The sequence below is a fragment of the Epinephelus moara genome, chromosome 13, assembly GCF_006386435.1.
Source record: "Epinephelus moara isolate mb chromosome 13, YSFRI_EMoa_1.0, whole genome shotgun sequence".
Lineage (NCBI taxonomy): Eukaryota > Metazoa > Chordata > Actinopteri > Perciformes > Serranidae > Epinephelus > Epinephelus moara.
Genome location: NC_065518.1, coordinates 19533261 through 19559477, shown reverse-complemented (window position 1 = coordinate 19559477; position 26217 = coordinate 19533261). Strand labels below are relative to the sequence as shown.

General features: G+C 40.9%; 2 protein-coding genes across 2 annotated transcripts in view; both read left to right on the top strand.

The window, feature by feature from the left end:
• The window catches only part of LOC126400242 (IgGFc-binding protein), a 40532-nt gene extending 36014 nt beyond the window's left edge, over positions 1-4518 (top strand). Inside the window, 10 exon segments of the mRNA XM_050060804.1 lie at positions 4-399; positions 505-827; positions 1032-1309; positions 1475-1591; positions 2336-2520; positions 2610-2770; positions 3373-3624; positions 3774-3933; positions 4030-4129; positions 4232-4518. Coding sequence (XP_049916761.1) covers positions 4-399; positions 505-827; positions 1032-1309; positions 1475-1591; positions 2336-2520; positions 2610-2770; positions 3373-3624; positions 3774-3933; positions 4030-4129; positions 4232-4431 — 2172 coding nt within the window. The 3' untranslated portion in view covers positions 4432-4518.
• Positions 4519-9588: 5070 nt separating this feature from the next.
• Positions 9589-26217, top strand: part of LOC126399809 (alpha-tectorin-like) — a 24368-nt gene continuing 7739 nt past the window's right edge. Inside the window, exons 1-13 of the mRNA XM_050060085.1 lie at positions 9589-9634; positions 9829-9852; positions 10971-11086; positions 11418-11696; positions 11865-11960; positions 12096-12261; positions 13735-14135; positions 14229-14805; positions 14900-15483; positions 15698-16250; positions 16333-16931; positions 17204-17361; positions 17500-17900. Coding sequence (XP_049916042.1) covers positions 9589-9634; positions 9829-9852; positions 10971-11086; positions 11418-11696; positions 11865-11960; positions 12096-12261; positions 13735-14135; positions 14229-14805; positions 14900-15483; positions 15698-16250; positions 16333-16931; positions 17204-17361; positions 17500-17900 — 4000 coding nt within the window. The remainder of the gene's footprint in view (positions 9635-9828; positions 9853-10970; positions 11087-11417; positions 11697-11864; positions 11961-12095; positions 12262-13734; positions 14136-14228; positions 14806-14899; positions 15484-15697; positions 16251-16332; positions 16932-17203; positions 17362-17499; positions 17901-26217) is intronic.

The following is a 26217-nucleotide window of genomic DNA, read 5'->3' as shown; positions in this document are numbered from 1 at the left end:
CAGGCTGGTGAGTCCTTCTGGACAGAGGGTTGCTCCCAGCGATGTAAATGCCATGCTCCCAATGACCTGCGCTGTTCTGCTGCATCTTGCACTTCTTCACAAGAGTGCACCATCAGAAACGGCCACCTGGGCTGTTTTGATGATATGACCACCTGCACTGTGTGGGGAGACCCACACTACATCACCTATGACGGAGCACTGGCTCATTTCCAGGGCACATGCTCTTACATCATTACTGAGAGTGTGAGCCATGGCACCAATGAAACACAGTTTCATGTAATAGCCACCAATAATCACCGTGGCAACAACCGTGTGTCTTTTGTGTCAGCAGTGGATATATACCTCACAAATGATCCAGAGAGTGTGTATATCAGGATTGGACCCAACAAAGGAGTAAAGGTAAACTTTAATTTACTTTCAGATGACAATTATTCTACATGTGTATGGGGTAAACACAGGTAACAACATATGCCTCTTGTCTGCCTCTCACTAATCTCCCTACAGATAAATGGAATTGAAATGCCTCTTCCCATCACAATAGGAACCATAGCTCAGGTAGAAAGGCAGGAAAACTACATAATAGTCAATGCCATTGACTTAATAGTCCAGTTTGACGGCCGGAGTACTCTACTTGTCAGAGTGGGCCAACATCGTCAAAATAGAGTCAGAGGGATGTGTGGAAACTTCAACAGTGATCCTGCAGATGACAGGATGTGTGGAAACTTCAACAGTGATCCTGCAGATGACAAAGTCTTGCCCAATGGTACACTGGCCCAAAATGACAACCACTTTGGACACAGCTGGAAGTCACAAACAGGCCAACCAGGGTGAGCTGCTGTACATCTTTCACTTCATAAAAGAAGATCTAGTTGCATTTCGCTTGACCACCACACATTTTTAATACACCTTGTATTTCATAAAGATGGTGCAATACATTTGCACTTGTCACAAGTCCCTGTCACAACAGTGCATATATCACAGAAAAATATATATAGTCTGCCCAAGTATTAAATGTCTTACATCTTTTCCAGATGTGGATCCACGGATGAAGATGGTGGTGATGGATTGAATGACTGTCCCTTTAGGGAAGAATACTCTGAACTCTGTAGTGTCATCACCAACAGTAGCGGCCCATTCAGTGCCTGTCACCTGCACTCTGACCCCCAGCCATTTTTCACTTCCTGTGTCTATGATCTCTGCCAGTACACTCCAGCCAATGGCATGGTGTGTTCTGCAGTCTCAGCCTACGAGAGAACCTGCGCCGTGTTGGGGTTGAACATCCCTGAATGGCGCTCTGCTTTGCAGTGTGGTAAGTTTGCATTGAGCAAATGGACAGCCAAAGTAATGAATGAGAAAATAAATCCTTAGGTTACCAGAGCTTGCCATTTGTCCTACTTGTGGACTAAGGTATTTTCTCTTACCCACTTTCAGTTTCATCACTCCTTGTCTCATTCTTCCCCCACTATGTCCATAGCGGAGTTAGACCCCTGTGAACAGCTGGACTGCACGGAGCATGAGTGGTGTGGTCAGAAGAATGGTGTGTACGGCTGCTTCTGCGATGAACAACATCGAGCCCACAATGGGAGCTACGGTGAGGGCAACTCTTCTTAAAACACTGCCTTATTTTTACTTAGCATTAACCAAACGCAGAGCAACGTTAGCATTTATTTGTAATCATATTTCATGAAATTTGATGAATGTACCAGTAAGTCAGTAATATTCACACTCTTTTCGCTCTGGTTTTGGTCTCCACCAACTGCTGCCAGAAATATTTTGGCTCTGTAGCTGCTAAATGCTCCACTCTCTTTACCAGCACATTGGATTATTATAGATCTGTTGCTCATTAACAGGTAGAATTTATTTAAGACTCCCAAGGTGCATTTCAGTGTAAAATATCCAATCACTCAGACTAATATTGTTTTTGTGTGCTGCTGGAGGGGGTTCGAAGTTAAATATTGAATTCACTTTTAAATTCCAGCTCCCCTAACTGGCTTCTACAATGGGGGCCAAGGCTCATGGCCACTGTGGTAATTTCAGCCACCCAGCATGCGGAAATGACAAGCATGATTTCGAAGAGACAATCTTAAAGTCAACTAAACTGGTGGTCAAATATAAACCTGCAGGATTGTTACAATATCTGTGTCAAACGCTGAGTAACATCCCACTTCACAACTATATTCTCTGTGGATTTGTCATGATGAACAACGCCTTTCAAATTACATATGCAGTAGTCATTTGATCAATTAGTAATATAAAAATATTGGTTAGTGCAGCGTTATCATCAGCTATGCTTAAACTGAAGAAATATATTTTTATTTCTTTCTCTCTTTCAAAGACTTGTCCATCACTTGTGGCCGTAGCTCAGGCATCATTTCTCTGTCGCGCTGCCAGCTATTTGAAGCTGGCTTCCAATCCAACGCCCTCCACCTCCGAGATGAGTCGTGCAGAGGGTACCTTCAAGACGGACGACTGGTGTTCACCTTTAACAATGATGATGAGCTGTGTGGGACAGTTTTCAAGGTAGAGTCCATGGACTAATTTTTGATGTAAATGTCCATAAGACATTTGACAACTACGCACTTATACCATTTTGTCATTTAAATTTTTAGAACAACAGAACCCATTACATCTATGAGAACACCATCCTTGGCCGCACGGACCCTCATCAAGGCCTAATCAGCCGCCGGACAAGCATTGATCTGCGTTTCTGCTGTGAATACCCTCTGACCCAGGCCCTCTCTATGGCTGTGGGCATCAACCCTGTAGAGAGGTGACAACACCATCTCCCCTACATGCTTTATTTGATTGATTCAATTCTTAGGTGTTGCTAACTAAATATTAATGGCCAGTCCTTTTTATTGTGGACATCAGTCCATAGTGGCATATGTGATGCTAGTAGGGTTTCAATATTTATGTATTCCAGTAACTGTTCTGGGTACTGGGTACTACAGCAGTAGTGTTCTATGAGGACAGTGGCAATGAGAAAGATTGAAAATAAGTGCCCATGGTTGCACCACCAGTATTCTGCACCTTCACTAAAGCCCTGTTTCCACCAAAAACTTTTGGTATACTAACTTTAGAAACAAAAGTAATCTCTACAGACATGTATCTAGATCCTGGACTAGTTTAGTGCTTCCACATATGTGGGAGGAGTTGCCTGCCAACTTTTGCTGTATTCCCTCTTTGTTGGTGATGCAGAGGGAAGTCCCTCTCGATGGGGTGTTTAAAAATAGTGAGTTTGTGCACTGACTCCTTTTCAGGCAAAAGCAAGGTTTTAGTGTTGCCCAGAGAGCTTGGAAGTAACAACAAACTGTCAGTGACTTGTTCCCTCGCAAGTGTAGTCACACTGTGTGTTTTGTTTTTTTCTCGTAGAATTGTGAGGAAGAAGCATTCATCTGGCTCGGGTCTTTATCATATGAGAATGATCCCCTACCAGGACGCTGACTTCCGCTTCCCCCTGATCAGTAACAAAAACATCCAAATGGAAACTGACCAGAGATTATACGTCGAGGTGCGGACAGAGGGAGTCGATGGAAGGCTGTTCGCCACCGTTCTGGACTCTTGTTGGGCCACGCCTGTCAACCTTGCCAGCTACCCTGTCCGCTGGGATCTCATCAGTACAGAGTAAAGGAGCTATTGCAATTTGATGTTGTCTTATCACACTGATCACTGGTTCTTGATTGCCAGTGATTATCTCTTCACTCTTTCCACCCATTCCCTTTTTACCAACTTATCCCTGTTCACATTAAACTTCTACTTTCCCCTTCTTCCAGGTGTCCTAATCCAGCAGATGGCACAATAGAGCTGATTCAGAGCGGCATCTCCAATGTGGCGCGATTCTCCTTCAGAATGTTCAAATTTGACAACTTTCCATCAACCTACCTGCATTGCCAGGTCCACCTGTGTCCTCTAAGTAACAACAACTGCACAGCTGTAAGTTCTTCTGTGTTAATGTGTGTTTTTTAAATGAGTTCAGGTAGATTATTAACAGGTGCATCAACAGAAGCCTCTAATGTTGTTTTCCTGCAGCACTGCGACCCAAATAACAGGCAAGTTAAGAGGGACGTATCCTACCATGCCACTACAGACATCTCACTAGGACCGCTAACCCTGGCGCAACACCAGAAGGGTAAAGCTATCTTATCTTTTCAGAACTTTCATAGTCTTGTAGATGACACAGAGTTCAATCAATACATTTTATGTAACTCTAACTTTGGTTCTTCTCCTGCAGTCAGAATGGTGAAATAGAGCAGTGCTTCAGGCCAGCTGACCTCACCGGTGACTCTGCTAATCTGCTTGCTGACTGCCAAAACTCTGGTATGGGGTGATCAAAGATCATCCATATTTTACAATCACTCCACAAGCATTCACTCTTGGATTGTGTTTCTTATCCTTGTCCTACATTTGTGTTTTGTATTTGTGGTAAGTTGAGGAGTAGAAGTAATTATTACTTCACAACAGTGGGGGGTGTCAATGTGCACTGTACTAAGGTTGAAGTCACTTTCCCTTTGGTTGTATTCACTGTGTAAGATGTTTATTGTTTGTATTCTTAGTTTCTTTGTGGTGGTTCTTATCATAATATCTAAACAGAGCAATCATGTTTTATGAAGGTTAAAATTATAAATAAAGTATATTTATGCATGGAGTATGGATCTCATTTGTTGCCTAGGAAGTTCATCCTTTTCTGTTGTATACAGTAGAAGGTTCTGTAGTTGTTGCAAGCTGCCAGAATCATTTTATAATTTAATCAACAGTAATCAGGTTGTGGCTATTAACCTGCATGGCACTGCAGTGTAAAACAAATTACTATTGCAAAGAACTTAAGTCAATTCAAGATATCAAACTGAACATCAACCATGGGCCCTATTTAAACAATTTATGGTGCATAGTCCAAAGTGCATGATGCAAGTGTTCAACCAAGGGCTGGGCAATATGGCTTCAAAATAATATTGTGATATTTATAGGCTATATCACAATAGACAATAAATATCTCAATATTCTGAAATCTCCGCCAAACTTCTGTAGATAACTAAAATACTAATTTGTTTAATGAATGGATAAAACAGCAAAATGATCATCTGGATAAATAAAATAGTTTCAGAGTATATTAAAAACATATGTACATTAAAAATATATGTACAGGATAATAAATAGCGAATAGCAGTAGACAGGATTTTCAGTCTATGCAGTGTCAGTGAGCAGTGATACAGTAAAAGTCCATGTTGTGTATGAGTCCTCATGATGTGGATGACTGCAGAGTGTTTAGAATCTAACAGCTTGGGGGAAAAAGCTGCTGCAGAATTTCGTGGGACGTGTTCACACGGCAGGGGGAGAACAGACTGTGTGAGGAGTTGGAGGGGTCTTTAGCAATTGCAGAGGCTCTGCGTGTGTACCAACTCCCGAATACATCTTGGATGGAGGAAAGAATGACCCCAATGATCCTCTTCGCAGTTCTAACAATTCATTACAGGGTCTTTCGTTGTTTCAATACTATACTGTGATGCGGCTGGTAAGGACACTTTCCACAGTGCCTCTGTAGAACGTGCGGAGGACAGGCGGGGGTAAGCTGGTTCTCTTTAGTCTTTGAAGGAAGTGGAGGCGTTGCTAAGCTTTTCTGGCCATACAGTTTGTATTAAGACACCAGCTGAGGTCGTCAGTGGTATTCATACCCATAGAACTTAGTGCTCCTGGCCCTCTCCAGTGTGGAACTGTTTTCGGACCATGGAGAGTAATCTTACGCTGTCCTCCTGAAGTAAGGCCCATCACTGTTGTATCACCAACCAATTTAATTACACACTTGGAGTTCGTTTTGGCACACGGCACACATACCAGAAGTTAATATATCCATATATATATCCAGTTAATATATTAATATTAATAATTACATTTGTACTCCATGGTCACAAAATGCAACCAATAGTAGTGATAATTAAACAGCACATAATCTGGGCACAATGTAAGGCGCAAAGGTTTAAGTGGTTGTGTTAAGTCCCTTAATTAATCATAGATGTATTTTGGAGCGTAACATTAATTCAACCAATCAGAGCGTCATCTGCCATTCCCTTTATAAGCCAGGGGTACATGCACCTGGCGCACTGCTATTTATATGGCGGATTAGGCAAATTGGAGAAAAGTTTTCTGCCTAAAGCAATGCAAAAAGAGCAGTAATGTCACTACAACAAATAATGTCTGACATTTAAGCAGCAAAATTAAAAACTAGTCAAACAAATCTCAACTTTTAGCTTCTGAAATAATAATGAAGCACAAAGCATCTTTCTTTATGTCGAGTCTACTGTGGAGCAGCAGGGAACAGCAACTCTGCTCTGAAGTCTGTTATTTTCATATTTTAGAGAATGTCATTAAACTGGAAACCGCGTATAATGATCATGGTTACAGGGATCAACTGATTATATTGCTTATATTGACCTTCATTTGAAACGGTCAGTAGAATTTAATAAATTGTGAAGGCGTCCATTTCATTACTTTTATCCATTTTATAAACATACAAATGTCAATTGCAAAGTATCTGCATGTGACGAAAAGAAAAAGACAAAAACAATCAGCCGCTTATAGTGATCAATTTGACCCAGATAGATGTGGTTTCCACTGCATTATTTTCTGTATTCATGACACCCACCCGCAACCAACTGTGCCTCCCCCACCTTTTTGTCTCTCTTTTTTTTTTTTTTTTTTACTAAAATACTGTTGACTCATTGCTTTACACTGATTTTTCTACCATGCTGTAAGCATTTTCATTTTTGGAATAAATTTGTTTGTGAACAATCACTCTCTCTACCTTGACCTTTGACCTTTGGCTCAGGTATTACTGCAGGTCTGTTTCTGGGTACCAGGGATTATCAGATAAAAGTATCAGATGTCCCTGTTGATACAGGGCAAAGTCGGAAATAGTCTTGTCTCAGTGCTGTGAATCAATGAACACATCAGTTACTTATCTATTAAAATCACTGATCCTAATCATCCTAAGACCAAGGTTTGCTAAAATATTCGCCTTGTTTTCTGATTTTGAACCTGAATCTCTGCACCAGTTTGTCATTTTTTTTATGGGATAATACTGAGTATTGCTTACGGGGGCAATGAAATGTGTAAAACATAATAACTTTTTTTTTTAATCTTCCGGGACATAAATGGTGTCTTTGAGAACAAGACAAGGCTTGGCTTTTGACAACCCTGTAAAGGCCATAAGATCTTCTCTTTTATCTGCTACAGTTGGTTTTCTGTTTTTCTTAGTGCGTGACAAAAAACTATTTGTAGCTGGAAATTCAGGTCAACTCAAGTTAATCTTTACTGCCCCACAAAAGATAATTTTGTTTGATCCCGTAACTCAAAACCATTACTACTACTTCTACTTCTACTACTACTACTACTACTATTATACATCAAACATCTTACAACGTCTTCTTCAGTATCTGATTGTAAAAAGTGTAAATGTATAACAACGATCATAAAAAATGCCAAAAACAATGAGAGCATACATATGAAAACACAATAAAAACATTCAACAAACTATAAAACATCTAAGGTGCTACAACCACAGAAAGCAAACAATGTGATATAATAAAAATAAGTCACTCTTACACAAGATGCCAAAGTGAATGACAACCGCATAGTACCACGGTGCATCATCACAGTACAAGTGAGCCATATTATCTAATTCTAACAGTTGTTTGCCAGTTTAATAAGATCGGTTTCCCTATGAGGGAAATAACACATCTTCAGGAATAAATTTCATTCTCTTTTTCTTTTTTTGTTAAATTGCACACAGAACATGTGCAGCTGACCCAAAGTAAATTTTTTTGGCCATTAGATACTCCAGAAATTTCCTGGATATTCTTGATATCAATATTATGACTGCATGACTCTTAGGCTGGCTTTTGGGCTGGGTTATGGATAAATAATTGATTACAAAACTAAGGAAAAGTAACCCGTTTTGTTTATGACTACAGTCTAACTGTAAAGATGTTAAGATTTTGGGTGCCCTGATCAAATTTTTGTGGCATTGACCTGAGTCATTTAAAATACAGTATGTGCTGAAACTGAGTCTGACCTGATACTTACATTTACCTAAATTTGATTAAGTATGTGTCAAATTAAAGAGACAGATACAGCCTTCTGTGATGTTTAAATCAGACACCAGACACTTGTTTGACAAACCTGGTCTCACTCCAAAGTCATCAAAATCTGGCGCTTGGGCAGTGACTTGCGGCGTCAGAAACCAACGAAAAAAGGCGTCCTTTAACATCAACATGATATGCAGCCAGTTGCCGTTATAGTTAAACAGGGCCCACCAGCATCAGGGGGAAAAGCAGCAAGACAAGGATGAAAGTTAAGGCAGCAAATTATGTCCTAATGGGGCGGGTGTGTCCAACGAACACTGACTTTCACCCGAGAGAGCGGTGTTGGCATCCTGTAAGATTCTAAAGCCAAACGCTGTTTTTTTTCCCCTAAATCTTTTGGTGACTAACCGCTTTTGTTGCCCAGACCCAACCATGTGCATTTGTTGTTGGAGGAAAAAAACAGCAATTTACGGTGTTGTACCGACATAGTGCGTTTATTTTGAAGGAGACTGTATGAAAACTTTAAATTTCCTGTAAAAACGGAAATGTATTTTGAAAGAAGACAATGCATGTAACAGGCAGAACTTGACACAGTGTCCAAGTACGTCAACAACCAATGCACCCAGGGGTCAAAGTGAGAATGTGTTAGTTTGAAACAGGTAAACCTTAAACAAGCCTGTATTTAGGTTTTGTGATTGTGGTATAGTAATGCAATTTAACTGCAATAACATGCAAAGCGAGTTGAACTTTGTTAAAAACAAAGGCTGACATCACGCCAACTCTACTGGCTACTGGTCTACATTTCACCAGCTTGATTGATCTTGCAACACTGAGAAACAGAATGTGCGATTTGCTATAAAACCCACAAGGAAGAACAATTTGACCTCTAGTTTCACCTCTGAAAGTGGGCATTTCCCATCACTAACATTTGGAAAATATTTTACTGTCAGCAGTAAATCATTGGACAGAGTGCAATATATCCAATATCTCTGGCTATAAAAGGTACTGCATGACTATTAACCACAATAGTGATTGACGTCATTCTATTACACTTTAAACTGGCATGGGGAGAACAACCTTTCTGACAATAACAGGTTCAATCATTTGTATCGGATTACATCCTCTTATGTCTATGCTGAACATTGTTTAATATTTTTCACTGTTATTAAAGCACAACAGAAAAGTTTGGTTACAAGAGAACAAGTTGATTTTATCCATTTAAACCATCAAAAAACCCAGACTCAAAGGATAAAAACAAACGAGTACTTCTGTAACTACTACAGTAAATCAGATTTGTGGTTCTGTGCCAGCTCTTACTATATAAAGCCTTGTTTCAGACAGTCAATCCCAAATGGATGAGAGGGAAACAGATGGCATACACAAACAGGTGATTATTTTAAGGAGGCCAGAATTTAATGTCAAAACCTATATTTAATTCAGTACTTTCTTTTGGTATAATGTTTATGAAGTTCATTATGTTTGACCAGCAGATTTGATTTGTGAGTCTGACAGAATGGTCAGTCAAATCATGTTGTTTGTGCTGCTTTTGGGGATGATAGGTAAGTAATTTAATGTATTGTATCTTATTAAACCTGTAGGTTTTTTTGTTTTTTGTTTTAATCAATTTTTCTAATCATCCTATGCCATTTGTTTGTTTGTTTTTCGAAAATAAAATCTTGTTTGGTTTTGGGAAATAATGTACATTTTCTGCTTATTTATTTCTCTTATTTCTCTTTCCTTGTTTCATTTACAGGTGTGGTGACTCCTCAGGTTGTGAGTAAGTTCACATCTATTGAATCATTTTCAATCTTTGATTTTCATCAGTCATTCATACATAACCTGTGTAAAGATAAAGAATCTGTGGTACATAAAAATTTTATGAGACAAGTGACAGTATGTTACTAGTTTATAAACAGACCTAGCTAAAGCTAATGTGGTCTGATGCACCAGCTCTGTAATAAATTCTACCTTTGTAAAAGTTATTCATATTTAGGTTTTGTTAAAAAGAAAAGAGGGCTAGGAATAATTTTTTTCTGTGTACATACTTTGGTGCAAAGTAACGTTTGAAATTACATGCAACTCTTTTTTTCTTTTTCACCTTTTTTTTTTACTCTTCTTTTTTCCACAATTCCACCATGGATCCAGCCAAAATTACAGTAATGTACAATAAAACTACTAAATAGGTTATAGAAACATTTTCAGCTGCTTCTCAGCCAACTTAATATGGAAATTTTTTTGATCACATTGAACTTTTTGGTGACTCATTTTTGAGTATTTTACATTACTATTTATTCATATTAATTAATAAATAAATCTATACTGCTGGCTGAATATTAACCTCTACACTTCAATTACCAGCTTCTTGTGACTTACAGCTTTCAATGCTGTTTGTGAGTATGAATGAACCTAAAGGTGACACTGGAATTTATTTTTCAACAGGTTTTTTCATACAAAAAAATATTAATGTCAAATACAAAAAGCACAAAAATCCCACATGTCCTGTAGGTGTGTCCTGTGTGACAAGTGTAGTGATCATTTTTTTATATTAAATTTTAGTTACTGGAACATATTACATGTATGTAGAGTTGAGAATCTCATGCACCACTCAAATTTTGCGTGCACTACCTTGCATATGCACATGGCATTTCAAGCCCTGTTGATGCTTATTGTGAAGGCTGTAGTTTGTGGTGTTGTTAAATTGTACTGCATTACATTGACAGCTGTTTCTCATATTTTGTCCACCCATTTAAAATCAGTGAGTTTTTCCTCCTTTTCCTGGAATACATACAGTTTATGGATACCAGTATTACAGAATACTTGCTATTACCAAGCCTGGTTCGAGACCTATATACTATATTCGTGCTCATATTTATGTGACCTACTCTTGCTTTCTAGAACCACTCTACCCAATATCTGGAACTGCAAGCTCTCGATCAGATGATGGAAGTTCTCCACGGATTATCCTGAAGCGACCTTTTGTCTATTTTGGACGGATGTATAATCAAATTTATGTATGTAAAATTTACTTTGAAAAATAATGTACATTTAAATATAGATTTTGAAAATATTTAACAGGCAAATTAAATTTCTGACTACAAACTGCTTCCAATACAAGGTCATTGCAAAAATCTAAACAAGAAATCCCATTTTGTTAAACTGCCACATGATATTTAGATTTTTTTTTTACTTAACATATATAATCTGATCACTATAGAAGGTGGTAGTCTGTGCTTTACAACATCAGATACTATTACTATAGAAATATGGTCCTAGTGCTAGAAAAAATCTGAGCCTGCGAATGTATAAACTGTAGTTGATGAATATGTACTCATTTATTTTTAGGTCAACCACAATGGACACCTGACATTTGACCATCCACTGAGGTCACATTCACCTCAAAGGTTCCCACTTTATGTACCCAGAGACTTCATCGCTCCATTCTGGACAGATCTCGACAACAGAGAGACTGGTCAAGTCTACTACAACCAATACACCAGTGGTAGTATCCTTCAGCAAGCTACAAAGGACATAAATGAGTACTTTCCAAACTTAAAGTTCAGCGCCAACTGGGTCTTTGTTGCAACATGGTATGAGGTGGCCTACTATCCAAGTTCAGGAACAGTAAGTCAGTGGTGATGATGCAATTAAATATGTACACACATATATTACATTCTGTGAGAGGTTTAAGGCAAAAACAAAGGTCCTAGAAAAGAACATTCATTCTTGGGCAAAAATGTAACACCTGCTGGCCCAAACAGTGTTTTCTGACAATAAATTAATATTTTTCAGCGCACAACTGTCCAGGCCGTGATGATCTCTGGAGGCCAGCACTCATTTGTGCTAATGAACTATGGGATAATAGCCTCTACTAAATGGCACGTGCAGGTCAGATCCACTACTTACATATATATTTATGTGCTATGACTAAATATGAAAAATGATAATGTATTGTAAACTTTTCATAGGAAAACACAGTATTTCTAATTACATTCATTTTATTTCTATCACTTGTATTTGCAGGCTGGTTACGATACAGTAAACTCCACTCATTATTTCACCATCCCTGGATCATTCACTGACTCTGCAACAGGCAGTAACTCAAATTTCCGCCTGGGCAGCAATGTCAATGTACCCGGCCGCTGGGCCTTCTGGACAGACCACGGATCAAAAGGCTGCACATTCAATGGTATGACAGACTGATCACTATTGGGTGCTTTATGCAACATCACCACTGTGTCCTACACTCGTGATGTTGGTTATAGGGACGTAAAACCAAGACCTAAACTCAGCTTCCATACCCAATGACAAAGACAAATGTTAGCTTTGGACCGAGGGAAAGACTTTCTCACAAATTAAAGATAACAAATCTAGCAACAGCAATAATAGACTACCAAAAAATGGCATGACAATCCAGTGGCTCAACGTCAATCAACGTAGTCCACAAAAATCGATGACTAAATTAGTTCCTAAAACCTTACCTCAGTGAGTTTGGGACTTGCCACAAGTCATTCATTCAATTTCTAAGTTCAGCCCTAACACCATGTCCTAACAGCAAGCAAGCGTCTATCACACCACATTGTGTTACAGCAGATGCTCTCTGTTCACACTGGATCCATTAAATATGAACCACTGCAACTTTGGTCTAAGAGTAACCACTGAAAAGTTGAGTGAGTATGTACTTCCTTACTATTCATATTCACAACAATACTATCGCCGGTAACTTATAGATATAATTCTTGTAGTTACCATACTATATCATACCACCATCTCACTTTGTAAAACAAGCTAGCTAGCTTGCTAGCAAGCTCTGCTGAGCATCCGACACAATACTTACCAGAAACTTTCAGCTCCCTGGCAGTAGGCCACAGTGTAACTACAAACAATCTGTTGCGACAGCCATGTGTTTGGTTCATGATGATAGAGCTTGACTTGATTACAGATGAATTTTTTAATGAATTAATCTTTACTTATTTATCTGTCTTTATTGTTACATAGCACATGCATAGAGCAATCTCAAGCTACATTTAAAAGCCAATAGCTAAGTAAGAGCCATTTATTAATCAGTCACTCAATCAATTTATAAACAATTTATCTACATGAAATCATATAAAATCATATATAAAAATAACAAAAATAGTGTTTTTCCGAATATAGTCAATTATTCGTTTCAATAATCAATAGGTTATTCAACTATCAAAGTAGTTGTGAGTTGCAGCCCTATGATAAACTATGGGTTAAGCTTAAGTGGCAGCACAACACACAATTAAACTACTGACCCTATAGCATCAGCCAGATAAACATGGAAGGGTAACTCAGAATGTCTGAACGTGCAGAAATTTTAACAGGCAGAATTACAATGATTTTTATGAGTAGGAGTTAGTCAGTTGCAGTTGAGTCTCTCATGCCACAATACCACCATAGGAGGAGGATACTGGTTGCGTCATTGGTGGGGATATTGGTCAGAATTCCCTCTGAGCCTTATTGGTATTCCCAAATTCCACTAAGCCCTGTGCAAACCTCCTTGATTGAATGCACAGTTGTTTAGTACTTGCATGCCATGAACAGTTCCCCCTCACAAATGACATGGTTTGAATGTAATGGTGTCAACACATTTAAATCTATACCTCTAAGTGACCTTTGCCTTCTTGTTCTTTTCCAGGTGTAGCCCTACAGTTGGGTGACTCATTCTGGGGCGACAGTACCTGTGCACATAAGTGCACCTGCACCTCAACAGGCCTGCAGTGTCACAGCCAACCCTGCACCTTTTCCCAAATCTGCCAACCTGATGCCTTTCAGTTCTCCTGCCAGACAGTGAAGAAAGGCACCTGCAGCATAAGTGGTGATCCACATTACTACACCTTCGATGACACAGTTTTTCACTTTCAGGGCACCTGTACCTATGTTCTCTCTGAGCCATGTGGTCAGTATTTGCCTTACTACAGAGTAGAGGGCAAAAACGAGCATCGGGGCAGCACTCATGTTTCCTGGACACGACTGATCAAAGTGTTTGTCTATAATGAAACCATCGAGATTGTCAAAGGACGTCGTGGTGAGGCTAAGGTTAGCAATTAGAACTAAGTCTCCACTTACTGTACCATTTGTATTTAGTTCATATTTTTACAACTATGTCTTTGCTTACTGTTATGTTTACAGGTTAATGGAAACTTTGCAGCCACTCCCATCTCCCTTAGCAATGGCATGGTCCAGGTTTATGAGTCAGGTTTTTCTGTGATCATCAGTACTGACTTCGGCTTGGAGGTGTCTTATGACACAAATCATTATGTCTGGATCAGTGTGCCCTACAATTACTTTAATGCAACATGTGGCCTGTGTGGAAACTTCAACAATGATCCCAAGGATGACTTTCGGACCCGTGAAGGCTTGCTTGTGAGCTCTGATGTGGTTTTTGCCAACAGTTGGCAAGCATCAGGAGATGATGAGCCCGGTTGTGAACCGCAGTGTGAAGGTCTGGACTGTGTTGCCTGCACAGAGGCTCAGAAAGCTTTATACAGTGATAGTGCTCATTGTGGTATCCTCCAGAACAGTTCTGGACCTTTTGCCGCTTGCCATGAACAACTTCCCCCACAGGCCTTTGTGGAGAGTTGTGTATTTGATCTGTGTGTGGGAGGAGGGTACCAACCCATTCTGTGCCAAGCACTAAGTGCTTATGCAAGTCAGTGTCAACAGAACGGTATACAACTGCCAAGCTGGAGGAAAGAAGGCTTCTGTGGTATGTCTGTCCGTCAATCAACATTATTTCAAATAATCTTTTGGGTAAAATGTCCATTACGTATCAATGGACATTGTTGTTTTGTTTTGTCTAGAAATCCCCTGCCCTGCGAACAGCCACTTTGAGTCTCAAGGCACAGGATGTCCAGCTACCTGCGTCAATCCCAATTCTACCCACAACTGTCCTCTCCCTCCCCAGGAGAGCTGCATCTGCAATTCAGGCTACATTCTCAGTGGTGGGGTCTGCGTCCCTCATTCTGAGTGTGGCTGTAGCTTTGAGGGTCGCTACTACCGCTCTGGAGAAACTGTAATACTAGATGAGGACTGTGGGAGGCGTTGTAGCTGCAGTTATGGCTCCATGACTTGCCGCTCCCATGGTTGTGGCCCATTTGAATCATGCAGGGTTGAGGAGGGAGAAAGAGGGTGCAGACCTAATGACTATGGAGCATGCTGGATAAGAGGCCCAGGAACATATCAAACTTTTGATGGACTGATATACCATTATCCTGGAGCGTGTCGATTGACTGTTGCCAAAGTAATGGGACTGTCTAGTCACCCACATTTTGTGGTGACGGCAGAAAAAGTGCCCAGAGGCCAACAGGGTTTTGCCCAGTTGCTTAAGTTCGAGGCAGAGGGCAAACACGTGTCCATTGAGATGGAAAGTAGCAGCAGAGTACATGTAAGTGAGTGGACTTTTTTGAAAACAGTGATTCTAGGCGATACATCTTAACACTAATGAAGACAAATGTGACAAACTGATTGCTGATATGTGAGAAAAGTTTAGTGACATGAATACTATTAGTAGTGTTTTTCTTCTGAATATTTAACAGCATATACAGTACCTTTGTGTAAATCTTGTTAACTACAAAGTATGAATCTAACTGGCCCTTTAGGTTGACGGTCAGCGGATCAGACTTCCATTCAGCTCAGCATCCAACCGAATCCAAATCTACCACAGCAGTGTTCACAGTATCATCCTTCGCACCTCCTTTGGTGTACAAGTGCAGACAGTCTGGCCTCACTTTGTGCGTGTCACTGCACCTGTTACCTACAGCGGTTCACTGGGTGGACTCTGTGGTAATTACAATGCTAACCCACATGATGACTTCCTCACACCCAATGGCATTCTGGTCAACAACTCTCAGGACTTTGGGGACAGTTGGCGAGATGGCTCCCTCGCTGCACACTGTGTGGAAAATGTAAATCAGAATTCTACAACAAATTACAATACAAGTGGGTACTGTGGCATTATTGGCTCACCTCATGGGCCATTTGCCCAGTGTTGGGCCAAGGTGGACCCACGTCAGCATGTGGATGCATGTGTGGAGATCATGAGGGCCTCTAAAGATCCAGCTTCAACACTATGTGAGGTCCTACGAGATTATGCACTAATGTGTCAACAGCAGGGCATGGCCCTTGGACACTGGAGGGATGCAACTGATTGTGGTAAGCGCTATTTCTTTTTTGGATTAAGCTTGGATATGGTATAGAAATAATATAATGACTTCTGAATTTTGTTTATCTCTAGAGCAAAACTGCCCTGTAAACAGCCATTATGAAGTCTGTGGAACGTCTTGTCCCTCCACCTGCCCCAGCCTCTCTTTCCCTTTTGCCTGTAACACTGTGTGCCAGGAGGGTTGCCAGTGTAATGACGATTTTGTCCTGAATGGCAACCAGTGCGTGCCACCAACACATTGTGGTTGCTATCACCAAGGAAGCTACTGGCAAGGTGGAGAGCAGTTCTGGGATGGTGAGGAGTGTGTGAGCTTGTGTACCTGCGATGGCACTACTGGGGCAGTCCACTGTATCCCCAACTCATGTGGTCCCCAGGAGTCCTGCCGTGTGGTGGAGGGTGAGTTTGGCTGCCATCCCAACCCTCACGGCAGCTGCTCTGCCTCTGGAGACCCTCACTACCTCACCTTTGATGGAAAGGCCTATGACTTCCAGGGAACCTGCCGCTATACTCTGGTGACCCTTTGTAATGCCACTGATGAACGCTACCAGTTTTCAGTGGAGGCTAAGAATGAGCCGTGGAGAGGGCTGCCAGTTTCAATCACAGCTGAAGTTTTTGTAAATGTGTGGGGCTATCAAGTGCATATGTCGACGGAGAGAAGTGGTGTGGTTCAAGTAAGTTGCCAAAATAATGTCTGATGTTCTCATCAGATGATTTCTGTGCATAATTTAGATTAAGTCTAATTGGCAACCAATTGACAGCCATTTCCATGGCTATGTAAATAATATATACAGAAAATTAAAAAAATATTGCAAGAATATGTTATCTTACATAGAAAAAAGCCAATCTGTTTTTGCATTATTTGTTATGAGACTGTCAATAGAATAACAACACAAAAAAAGTTGCAGAATACACACCTAATGTTCCTTCAAAATTTCTTTTTTAGGTGAATGGAGAAACTAGAACTTTACCTATTGTCTTGAATGGAGGTCAGATGTCAATCTATTCAAGTGGACCCCGTGTATTTGTCAGTGCTGATTTTGGCTTAAGTGTCACCTACGATGGATATAGTACAGTATTTATCTCTGTACCTGCAAATTACAGGTATCTGCTATTCACTGGAGCTAAAACTGCAATGCTTTGACAGGCTTAAAAAACTACATTTTCAAATAAAGTCATGTAATAACTATCTTTCTTCTGACTTGTGACACTGAAAGTATTTAACCATTGTCATCAATGCAGTGGAAAAACATGTGGCCTCTGTGGAAACTTCAATGGAAATCCAAATGATGAGTTCCACACCCCATCTGGAACGATAGTCACCACTCCAGATGAGTTTGGGAAAGCTTGGAAAGTGGAAGGGGACTACACCTGCAGTGATGGGTGTGGCTCCTCCTGTCCACAATGCACCAATGACCTCCCTGCTAGAGCCCAGTGTGAGGTGATTCAGAAAGCTGATGGCCCCCTCAGCTTCTGCCATGAGCATGTGGACCCAGCGCCATATTTCAATGACTGTGTGTTTGATGTATGTGTGTCGGGAAATGAGGGGCAAGATCTCCTGTGTAGGGCCATTGAGGCATACGTCAGTGCCTGTCAGTCTGCTAATGTTCGAATCTACCCTTGGAGACAGAACACCACCTGCAGTAAGTCAACCCATCAATTTATAGTTTAAAACTATAACAAATCACAAAATCTATTAACCATTAACCTAAGATGTCTTTTCTGAATTACATATCAGAACTATGGATAAAATAATTAGTACACAACCATCCAATGACCGCCATTTCTTTTCACACTTATAAAGCACTTGAATGTCCAGCCAACAGCCATTATGAGCTGTGTGGTACCGACTGTGGTCACACCTGTGCCAGCAGCATTGATGCCACCTGTGAGCAGGTTTGCTCTGAGGGATGTTTCTGTGACGAAGGTTTTCTCAGGAGTGGAACAAGATGTGTCCCTGTGGAAAGCTGTGGCTGCCAAGATGATGGGTTCTACTATGATGTAAGTCACATTTCAGTACTAAGAAATGTACAGTTACTATGTGACAAAAAAATGAATAGTAAACTTCACAGACCGTAGTTTAGCATTTCACTGGTACCTGAAGCACCAAGCCACTACCAATGCAGCCCCTCACTTTTGGTCTGAATGCTAACTTTCAGCTGCAAAAATTGCAGCTCACCACAGTAGGTAGTAAAACAAATCTTGTCCTTTTTGTAGCTTTTAAGGTAAACAACATTTCATGTAGAGTCTTTCAATAAAAAACTTTACATTTAAGGCCTCTGAGGGGCGAACGGGGAGAACTTGTTCGGATGCGTGTTCTGGGCAACAACAATAAACCAATGTCCAATTGGTCAGGTTTCGTTGAGTGCGGTGATCCATTTATTTTAACACATGCTCACCTTCAGACAGGCAAAACATTGTATGTCCATAATTCACCTCAGGTAGGTTTCCACTTATCAGTATAGTGTCCATCAAAGGTAAAGTTCCATTCATCAATTTCAGTTTCAACACACTACAAACTCTTCATGCAGCCACACTTAACACAGTCAAAAAACTGTTTGCTTCTTCTATCACACACCTGCTGCTCATCACCTGCACCTTACCTATATGACCTGCATTTTCCTGTTCTAGTGTGCCACCCTGTGTACAAACAGCAAAACTGCATCTATTAACATGTAGTCACCATTATTTAAACATGAATCAAAATAAATACAAAGAATGTTATTGTGGCTCCAACATTTCACATTTAGAGATGGGTTCAAAAGGTGTCCTCCCACCACTGTTCTGCTCAATCACAGAATAGCTAGAGGCATGTTTGTAAAGACTTTTGTGATGATAGGCTCCCCTATGTGAGAGGAGCCTATCATCTAATGAGATGAGATAAGATAAGATGAGATGAGATGAGATAAAATGTTATTCATCCCAAAAGAAACTATTTTGCAGAAGTTGCAGTACAGATTTGGAAAGAGTGCAAATGTATGGAGGGCAAATAATGACAACACATAGGCCTAAACAATAAAGATTGACAATGCCAGAAATGTTGAAACTGGTTGAAGATAGCCTAAGGCAATGGTTCAGATTTCTCCTTAGTCATTAGTTCAAGGTCCACGCAGTTTAATATAGTCAGCATCATACTTGCGTTTGGCCATGTAGTCGAGCTAGTTTGCTGTCTCTATCAAGTAGCTGTCTATCACTGACTCTACAGCAGAAAAATGCACTTTAAAAAAAAGCTGTGGGCCAGAAATTCACTATACTTAAAAATAAAGTGTGTTTTATACAAACATGACAGGTTCGTGAGTCACTTGCGGTCCATTCGGAATGGACCCACGAACCACTTTAGGGATGTGACCCACCAGTTGTGAACCACTGGCCTACAGTCCTAAATGTATACAATATCAAACACAAGCTATAAATTAATGGTAAAGACCACAAATATATGAGAAGTGGCATATATTTATGTATGTACAACATTAAATCTTAGTACAGCTAACTGTTTACGGTTAATTGAAAAGGTTCAGTAACTTTGTCCATGTATATTGCACATTATGACCCATGGTGTCAAATGAATGTCATCCATGGAGAGACAGTAATCCAGAGAGTAAGAGAAATGTTTAATCCGATGGAGCAGAACACAGCAGAGCTGAATACTGTGTCTTATGATGCTGGACTTCCCATTCCAATATAAAATCTCATTTAAAATCCCATCCATTCATCGTATCAATTAGACACTAAAATAAATGCACTTTAGATAAACCTACCAGGCAGAATAAGTATAAAGCACATAAACCACTAAACACAAACGTACACTTTAACTAACCGTTACTTTTCAAGCAGAATAAATCTGAGCACGTCATAACATAAAGCCCAGCAACGCCAAAGACAGAAGGAAAGCATAAAGTAAACTACAGCGGGTGCACTAGGCAGAAGCATGACAGACATCTTAATCAAATGATGATTAATACCACAAGATCACCACGGCGGGTGTTGAAGCACAGGCACACACAAAGACATGAAGAACTACAGAAAATAAAAATGACTGACCTCCTCTCTTGAGGTTGTTGAGTGTCCCCTCATGTGTCCACTGACTCCATGATGACACCAGTAATAAAGTCATTTTCCATTGACGACCTTCATCCTCCACTGAACTGCGTGGAAAAGTTTAATCCAGGCTGGTCAGTGGTCACTGTGACAAATATGAACAGAGTCACAGCAGCAGGTTGTTGTCATATTTACCTCTGACATCTGTCACAGCAGACACTCCACTCGTGTTTGTGTTTACTTTCTCCACGTCCACGCTTGTAGTAGTAATAAGCAGCAGCATCCGATAATGTAGGATCCATAGCTGAAATCTCTGATTGTTGTTGTAATGTTTTGAAGAATATACCCGCGGTACAGACGAGGTATCCGACACATGTTAAGGCTAGGACTCTTATTTATCCGTCCCATGTTAGCAACATAGCATTGCTAGCTTTATTTACAGTTTTTATCAGCTGCTTCGACAGCATGGCCCAAAAAAGTTGTGCTTTCACCGAATGGCAGGGTGAGAAAGCAAAAATGAGTTCAAGTTAAAGTTAGACATATTTTTTGCCTCGGTCTTTTGCTAGCTTAGTAACGGTAAGTTAACGTTAGCTAAGATAACGTTACCTGTCATGTAGGTGGTGGGGTCCCAAACCTGTCATCAGTTAGCTGAACGTTGCTGTCCGAGTGAAGCAAAAATAAATGTGTTCTGAGGTTGTCACAGCACAGAAAGTGTGTTATTAATTGCCCAGGCAATTTTAAACGATTAAAAATCGCCAAGTATATAAAATTAAGTTTCAAAATCGTGAAAAAGTATGCAGAAACGTTATTCTCCAGACGTTGAAGGCGTGTCCGTTAACGAGCTCAACCGACGCTACCTTCAAACGGAATCGTGTGCATGAGGACACTGACGTCGCTTGTTGTGGTGTTAACTGTCATACAACAGTTAGTTCCGACCGAGCGTTTTGATTGGACAGGAAGTGTAGAAAAGGCCCCAAAGTTATCGTTATTATGTTAATGTGTGACGTTCCTGTACAGTGTTCTTGTGTGGTGTTGTCCTGCTCGTGTGGGAGCGTGTCCCCCCCTGCTGGGCAGAAAGCGTAACTGACAGTATTTTCAGTTAGAGAGAAAAGTGTGTGCTCCGGTGAGTCGGCAGAGTGAGAGCGAGTTTACGGTCGAACAGCTGATTAACATCACGGCATGTGGTCTGTGCGTGGATGAAACGTGAGTATCTGTGTGTATATGGATGTCTATATTGCGGGAGCCACAGACTGTTTGTATTGTAACCGTAACAGTAACTTAGCACTCGCCACATGTGTTCGCCTGCTTAAGCTAGTTGTAGCAGTTAGCTCACCTCCCTCCGGTCGAGTTTACGTCACTTCACGTGTCATGTTATTGTTATCGATCCTAATCGTTAGTGATGTTTACAATGAGTGTTATGTAAATATTACCATGTGATGTTGTTTATAGGTGGGTTAATGTGCTTTATTCAGGTGAAGTGTGTTTAATGCATATGACAGTGGAAATTAGCAGCAAATGGAGACATTTATTTCAGTATTTCTTTATTTGTTTATAACATATTAATAGCTTTATTCTTTATTCTTTCTGTATTATTTCTTGCTGTAGAAAACCACATGACCTCATTGCCTGCAAGTTGGAAAATAAATCCACCAGAACTGAATCACCTGCCTCTTTATTGCCTACTCTGAAGACAGTGGCCGCAAGTAGTGATCTGGCCGTCACACACGGTGTGGACACAGCGATAGCTAAGAGAACTAGCCCTACATCTAGAGATCTCCACTACAGGAAGCATTCCACGAGCGTTGATATCAAGGGCTCTGAGTAGAACAACACTGGGACTTTTAAATGTCCATGTATCCTTCCGCTTCACAGGTGTTCTGAGCGATTAATTAGGCCAATCGTTAATTAGCCGACATTATGGGTTGTCTTGACAAACTTTGCACCACAAGATGAAACTTATTACCACAGATAACATTTGAGTTACATAATAAATGGTCAGAGAAAGACTAAAGGATGAAAAAAAGCCTGAATAGTTAATATGACATCAGCAGACAACACAACAGCTGTTAACTAGACGCATAGTCCACCAAAGCCAATGTCAACAGTCAACGGTCACAAATTAAATGGAGACACACACATGTAGCCTACATGATACAAAGTAGCTGGTCTACATAAAGTAGGGAGTTAAGCAGGATTTATACTTGTGCGTCAGCTCTATGTAGAGCCTACGCTGTAGCCTACACATGTGGCCTATGAGGCTTCAGAGCTGAAAAGTTTAGTCGATTCAAAATACGCATTAAACATGGCTTAATAATGACAATTTCAAACACAAGAAATCGAATCATCTTCACTGTAACTCACTGCATTCACAGACAAAACCTCTGTCTTTTGTTAGACAGATTTTCCCCACAAATACAACATGCTAATGTTTTTAGCACAAACTTAAGGCATTTTACATTGTATGAATTAGCCTAGCGGCTAGCGGACTTTTCCTCTACTCATATAAAGCCAGGGACAACAGCAACATTTAACAAATGTAACGTTACAAGATTCAGCTCCATTACAACTCACAAGGTTCACCGACAAAACAACTGTCTCATGCTAAACACGTTTCCCAAACAAATAACATGCTAACATTATTAGCACAAGCCTATGGCATTTTATATTATTTAAATTAGCCATGTGTCACATTACTGTCAGCCGCAGCCTGAGGTAGCATGTTGAACAATGAGTGGGATCTCAGATAACTGCTTAAGTTCAGAGGGTCAGTGCATGTGTTATATTCTTCATCCTGTGGTGTTTAGAGAATGAGGCACTGAAGACTACACTCCGTGTTGGAAATTCATTGTAAGCAGAGGCTTTGACTGTGTCCCTTATCCATATTAGATAGAGGCTGATACAATTATGTAGCCAGCACATCAATGTAGAGCGGTGAACACAGTTTCACCAGAACTACTTAGTGAGTGTACATACTCAGTTTTTTAAAGGACATCCTTCAGTAAATCAGAATCGGGTATTGACCCAGACCATGGTATAATTTAAGGATGGCTCCAGTGCATCATAAAGCCATAATTTCTGACCCGCCCGAAAAATTCTAGACACAAGCCCTTTTTAGACAAGAATTGTGCAAATTTGCAGGAAAGCCCAATCAGTCTTCGTTCAGCATTGGCAGTATAAAAACAAAATTGGGGAGTGTGGCAAAATGCCGCCTACCTACTTTTGTTTATACAGAATGAGCCTTTTACAGGGCAATGGGGGGTGTCAGCAAGTAACAAAACGCGTAGCTCAGCGTGTGGCGTAAATGGTGACGTACTCCGAGGGAAGCCGGTCAGTCCTTAGGAGATTCTCTCATAAGTTGGACCGTCCTTCACCATCCCCGTCATTTGGCGGTTAATGGCCTCTTCATTTGCGAGGACAAGGAGGGCGCGCAATTCTTTGTCTCCCCAGTTGCTCATCTTTACAGCATCTGTCAGGTTTGCGTTTCCCTCTTGCTACGAGTACTGCCTGCTCATTCCTGCTATCAGCTGTTTCCCGTTTATCCACTGCCAGTGGGTTGCACGTGCGGCATCATCAACAGCCCCCCCCTCAAGTCAGCAACAACCCCTCCCGTGGCGGAAGGCAGCCTCGTTCTGTTTTAACCGAAAAGGTTCCGCCAATATGACTACCCTAATACGAGGTAGAAAATTGGGCACCTCGGATCAACTCGCTTATTGGGCTCTGTGTGTTTAAACGCTCGCAGCTTGCCGGCAAAACTGCCCAACAAAAAGTAAGGGGCTACAAAAATGGTGAAAAACTGTCTAACGGTCATGCGGTCATACTCTGTGTAAGAAGCAAAAAGTAACACACAGAATGAACAGCCTACTTTACCCCCAATAGTTCAATTACTATGGGAGAAATAGTAACTTGATAGCCCACAGACCTTTTTCAAGGCAGACGTTTTGACTCGTAGCAGGAAAAGCAGAAGTGGAACTCCTTATTGGCTCTGCTCCACTGAGAGTGCCTCCAGGAAGATTGACCAGTCGCAGTGAATTAATTGCAGTCGTCATTAACATGTCAAAATGTCCGCTGTGAAATAAGGGCCATTGACTGGTTAGGCATATGTGTTATGTATCTGTTTTTCTTGCCTGTTACAGGCTGGTGAGTCCTTCTGGACAGAGGGTTGCTCCCAGCAATGTAAATGCCATGCTCCCAATGACCTGCGCTGTTCTGCTGCATCTTGCACTTCTTCACAAGAGTGCACCATCAGAAACGGCCAGCTGGGCTGTTTTGATGATATGACCACCTGCACCGTGTGGGGAGACCCACACTACATCACCTTTGATCACAAGACCTACGACTTCCAGGGAACCTGCCGTTATGTTTTGGCCACACTTTGTAACGACACTGCTGGACTCCATGGATTCTCAGTGGAGGCTAAGAACGAGCCCTGGAAAGGGCTGACAGTTTCAGTCACAGCTGAAGTTTTTGTCAATGTGTGGGGCTATCAAGTGCACATGTCGAGGGGAAGCCACGGTGTGGTGCAAGTGAGTTCAACAACTTTTCAACCCTTGCTGACATTAGATGTCGTTTTCAAAAGCACCAGATAGTTGCACCAGAAATACAGTTCTATGATTGCTCATCAACATCTGTTTTTCCAACGTTACAGGTGAATGGAGAAACTAAAAACCTGCCTGTTCTCTTGAATGGAACTCGTATTTCTATCTATGCAAGAGGATCTCACACTTATCTCAGTGCTGATTTTGGCCTGACTGTGAAGTATGATGGATTGTATGAAGTCTCCATCTCTGTACCTTCAACTTACAGGTATCTGCCATGTTTGAATGCTTTCGTTTACATAGTAAAACATCTATATTGTCATATATTTGCTTCAGTCTATCAACATATTGTCATCAATGCAGGGGAAAAACATGTGGCCTCTGTGGAAACTTCAATGGAAATCCAAATGATGAGTTCCACACCCCATCTGGAACGACAGTCACCACTCCAGATGAGTTTTGGAAAGCTTGGAAAGTGGAAGGGGACTACACCTGCAGTGATGGGTGTGGCTCCTCCTGTCCACAATGCACCAATGAGCTGCCTGCTAGAGCCCAGTGTGAGGTGATTCAGGCAGCTGACGGCCCCTTCAGCATCTGCCATAAGTACGTGGACCCAGCGCCATATTTCAAGAGCTGTGTGTTTGATGTGTGTGTGGCTGGACCTGATGCCCTGTGTGCGGACATTGAAACATACGTCAGTGCCTGTCAGTCTGCTAACGTTCAAATCAGCTCTTGGAGACAGAACACCACCTGCAGTAAGTCAACCTGTCAATTTCTCATTTAAAATCAATGGAGAAATTAACAGAGATGGGGACTCGAGTCATTGTGACTTGGACTTGAGTCGACTCAAGTCGCTGTTTTGATGACTTGTGACTTGACTTGACAAAAAATAAAAGACTTGAGAGTTGACTCGGACTTGGAAGTTAAAGACTCGGGACTTGACTTGACTTGAGACATGATGACTTGAATGACTTGAGTGTTATTCACATCATGTTTTCAGTTTGAATATAAAATTAATAAATTCATTAAAAAAATAATGTTGATTACCCGGTAGGAGCGCAGGCTGAGGGGGGTTTGGTGGAAACTTGTTTTTTAATTTATTTGCTAACATTAACCCCAGAAAACATGAGCGAACATTCTGACTGGTTCATCACAAGACCGGCTGTACGTTTTATGAACAAGCAACACAGGGTTAAATGAGCTAAATGGGTGATTTTGGCCGCTGCCTTGGTTAGTGTGTGTGTGTGTGTGTGCGCGCGCGTGTGCACGCGCGTGGGGGTCATCCCTGCAAAGTAAACATTGCAGCGATGAAGTCAGTGTTTACTGACAGTTACTTATATCTTGTCTTTTCACTTTATTAAGATCAGATTCTGCAGGTAAAATTACA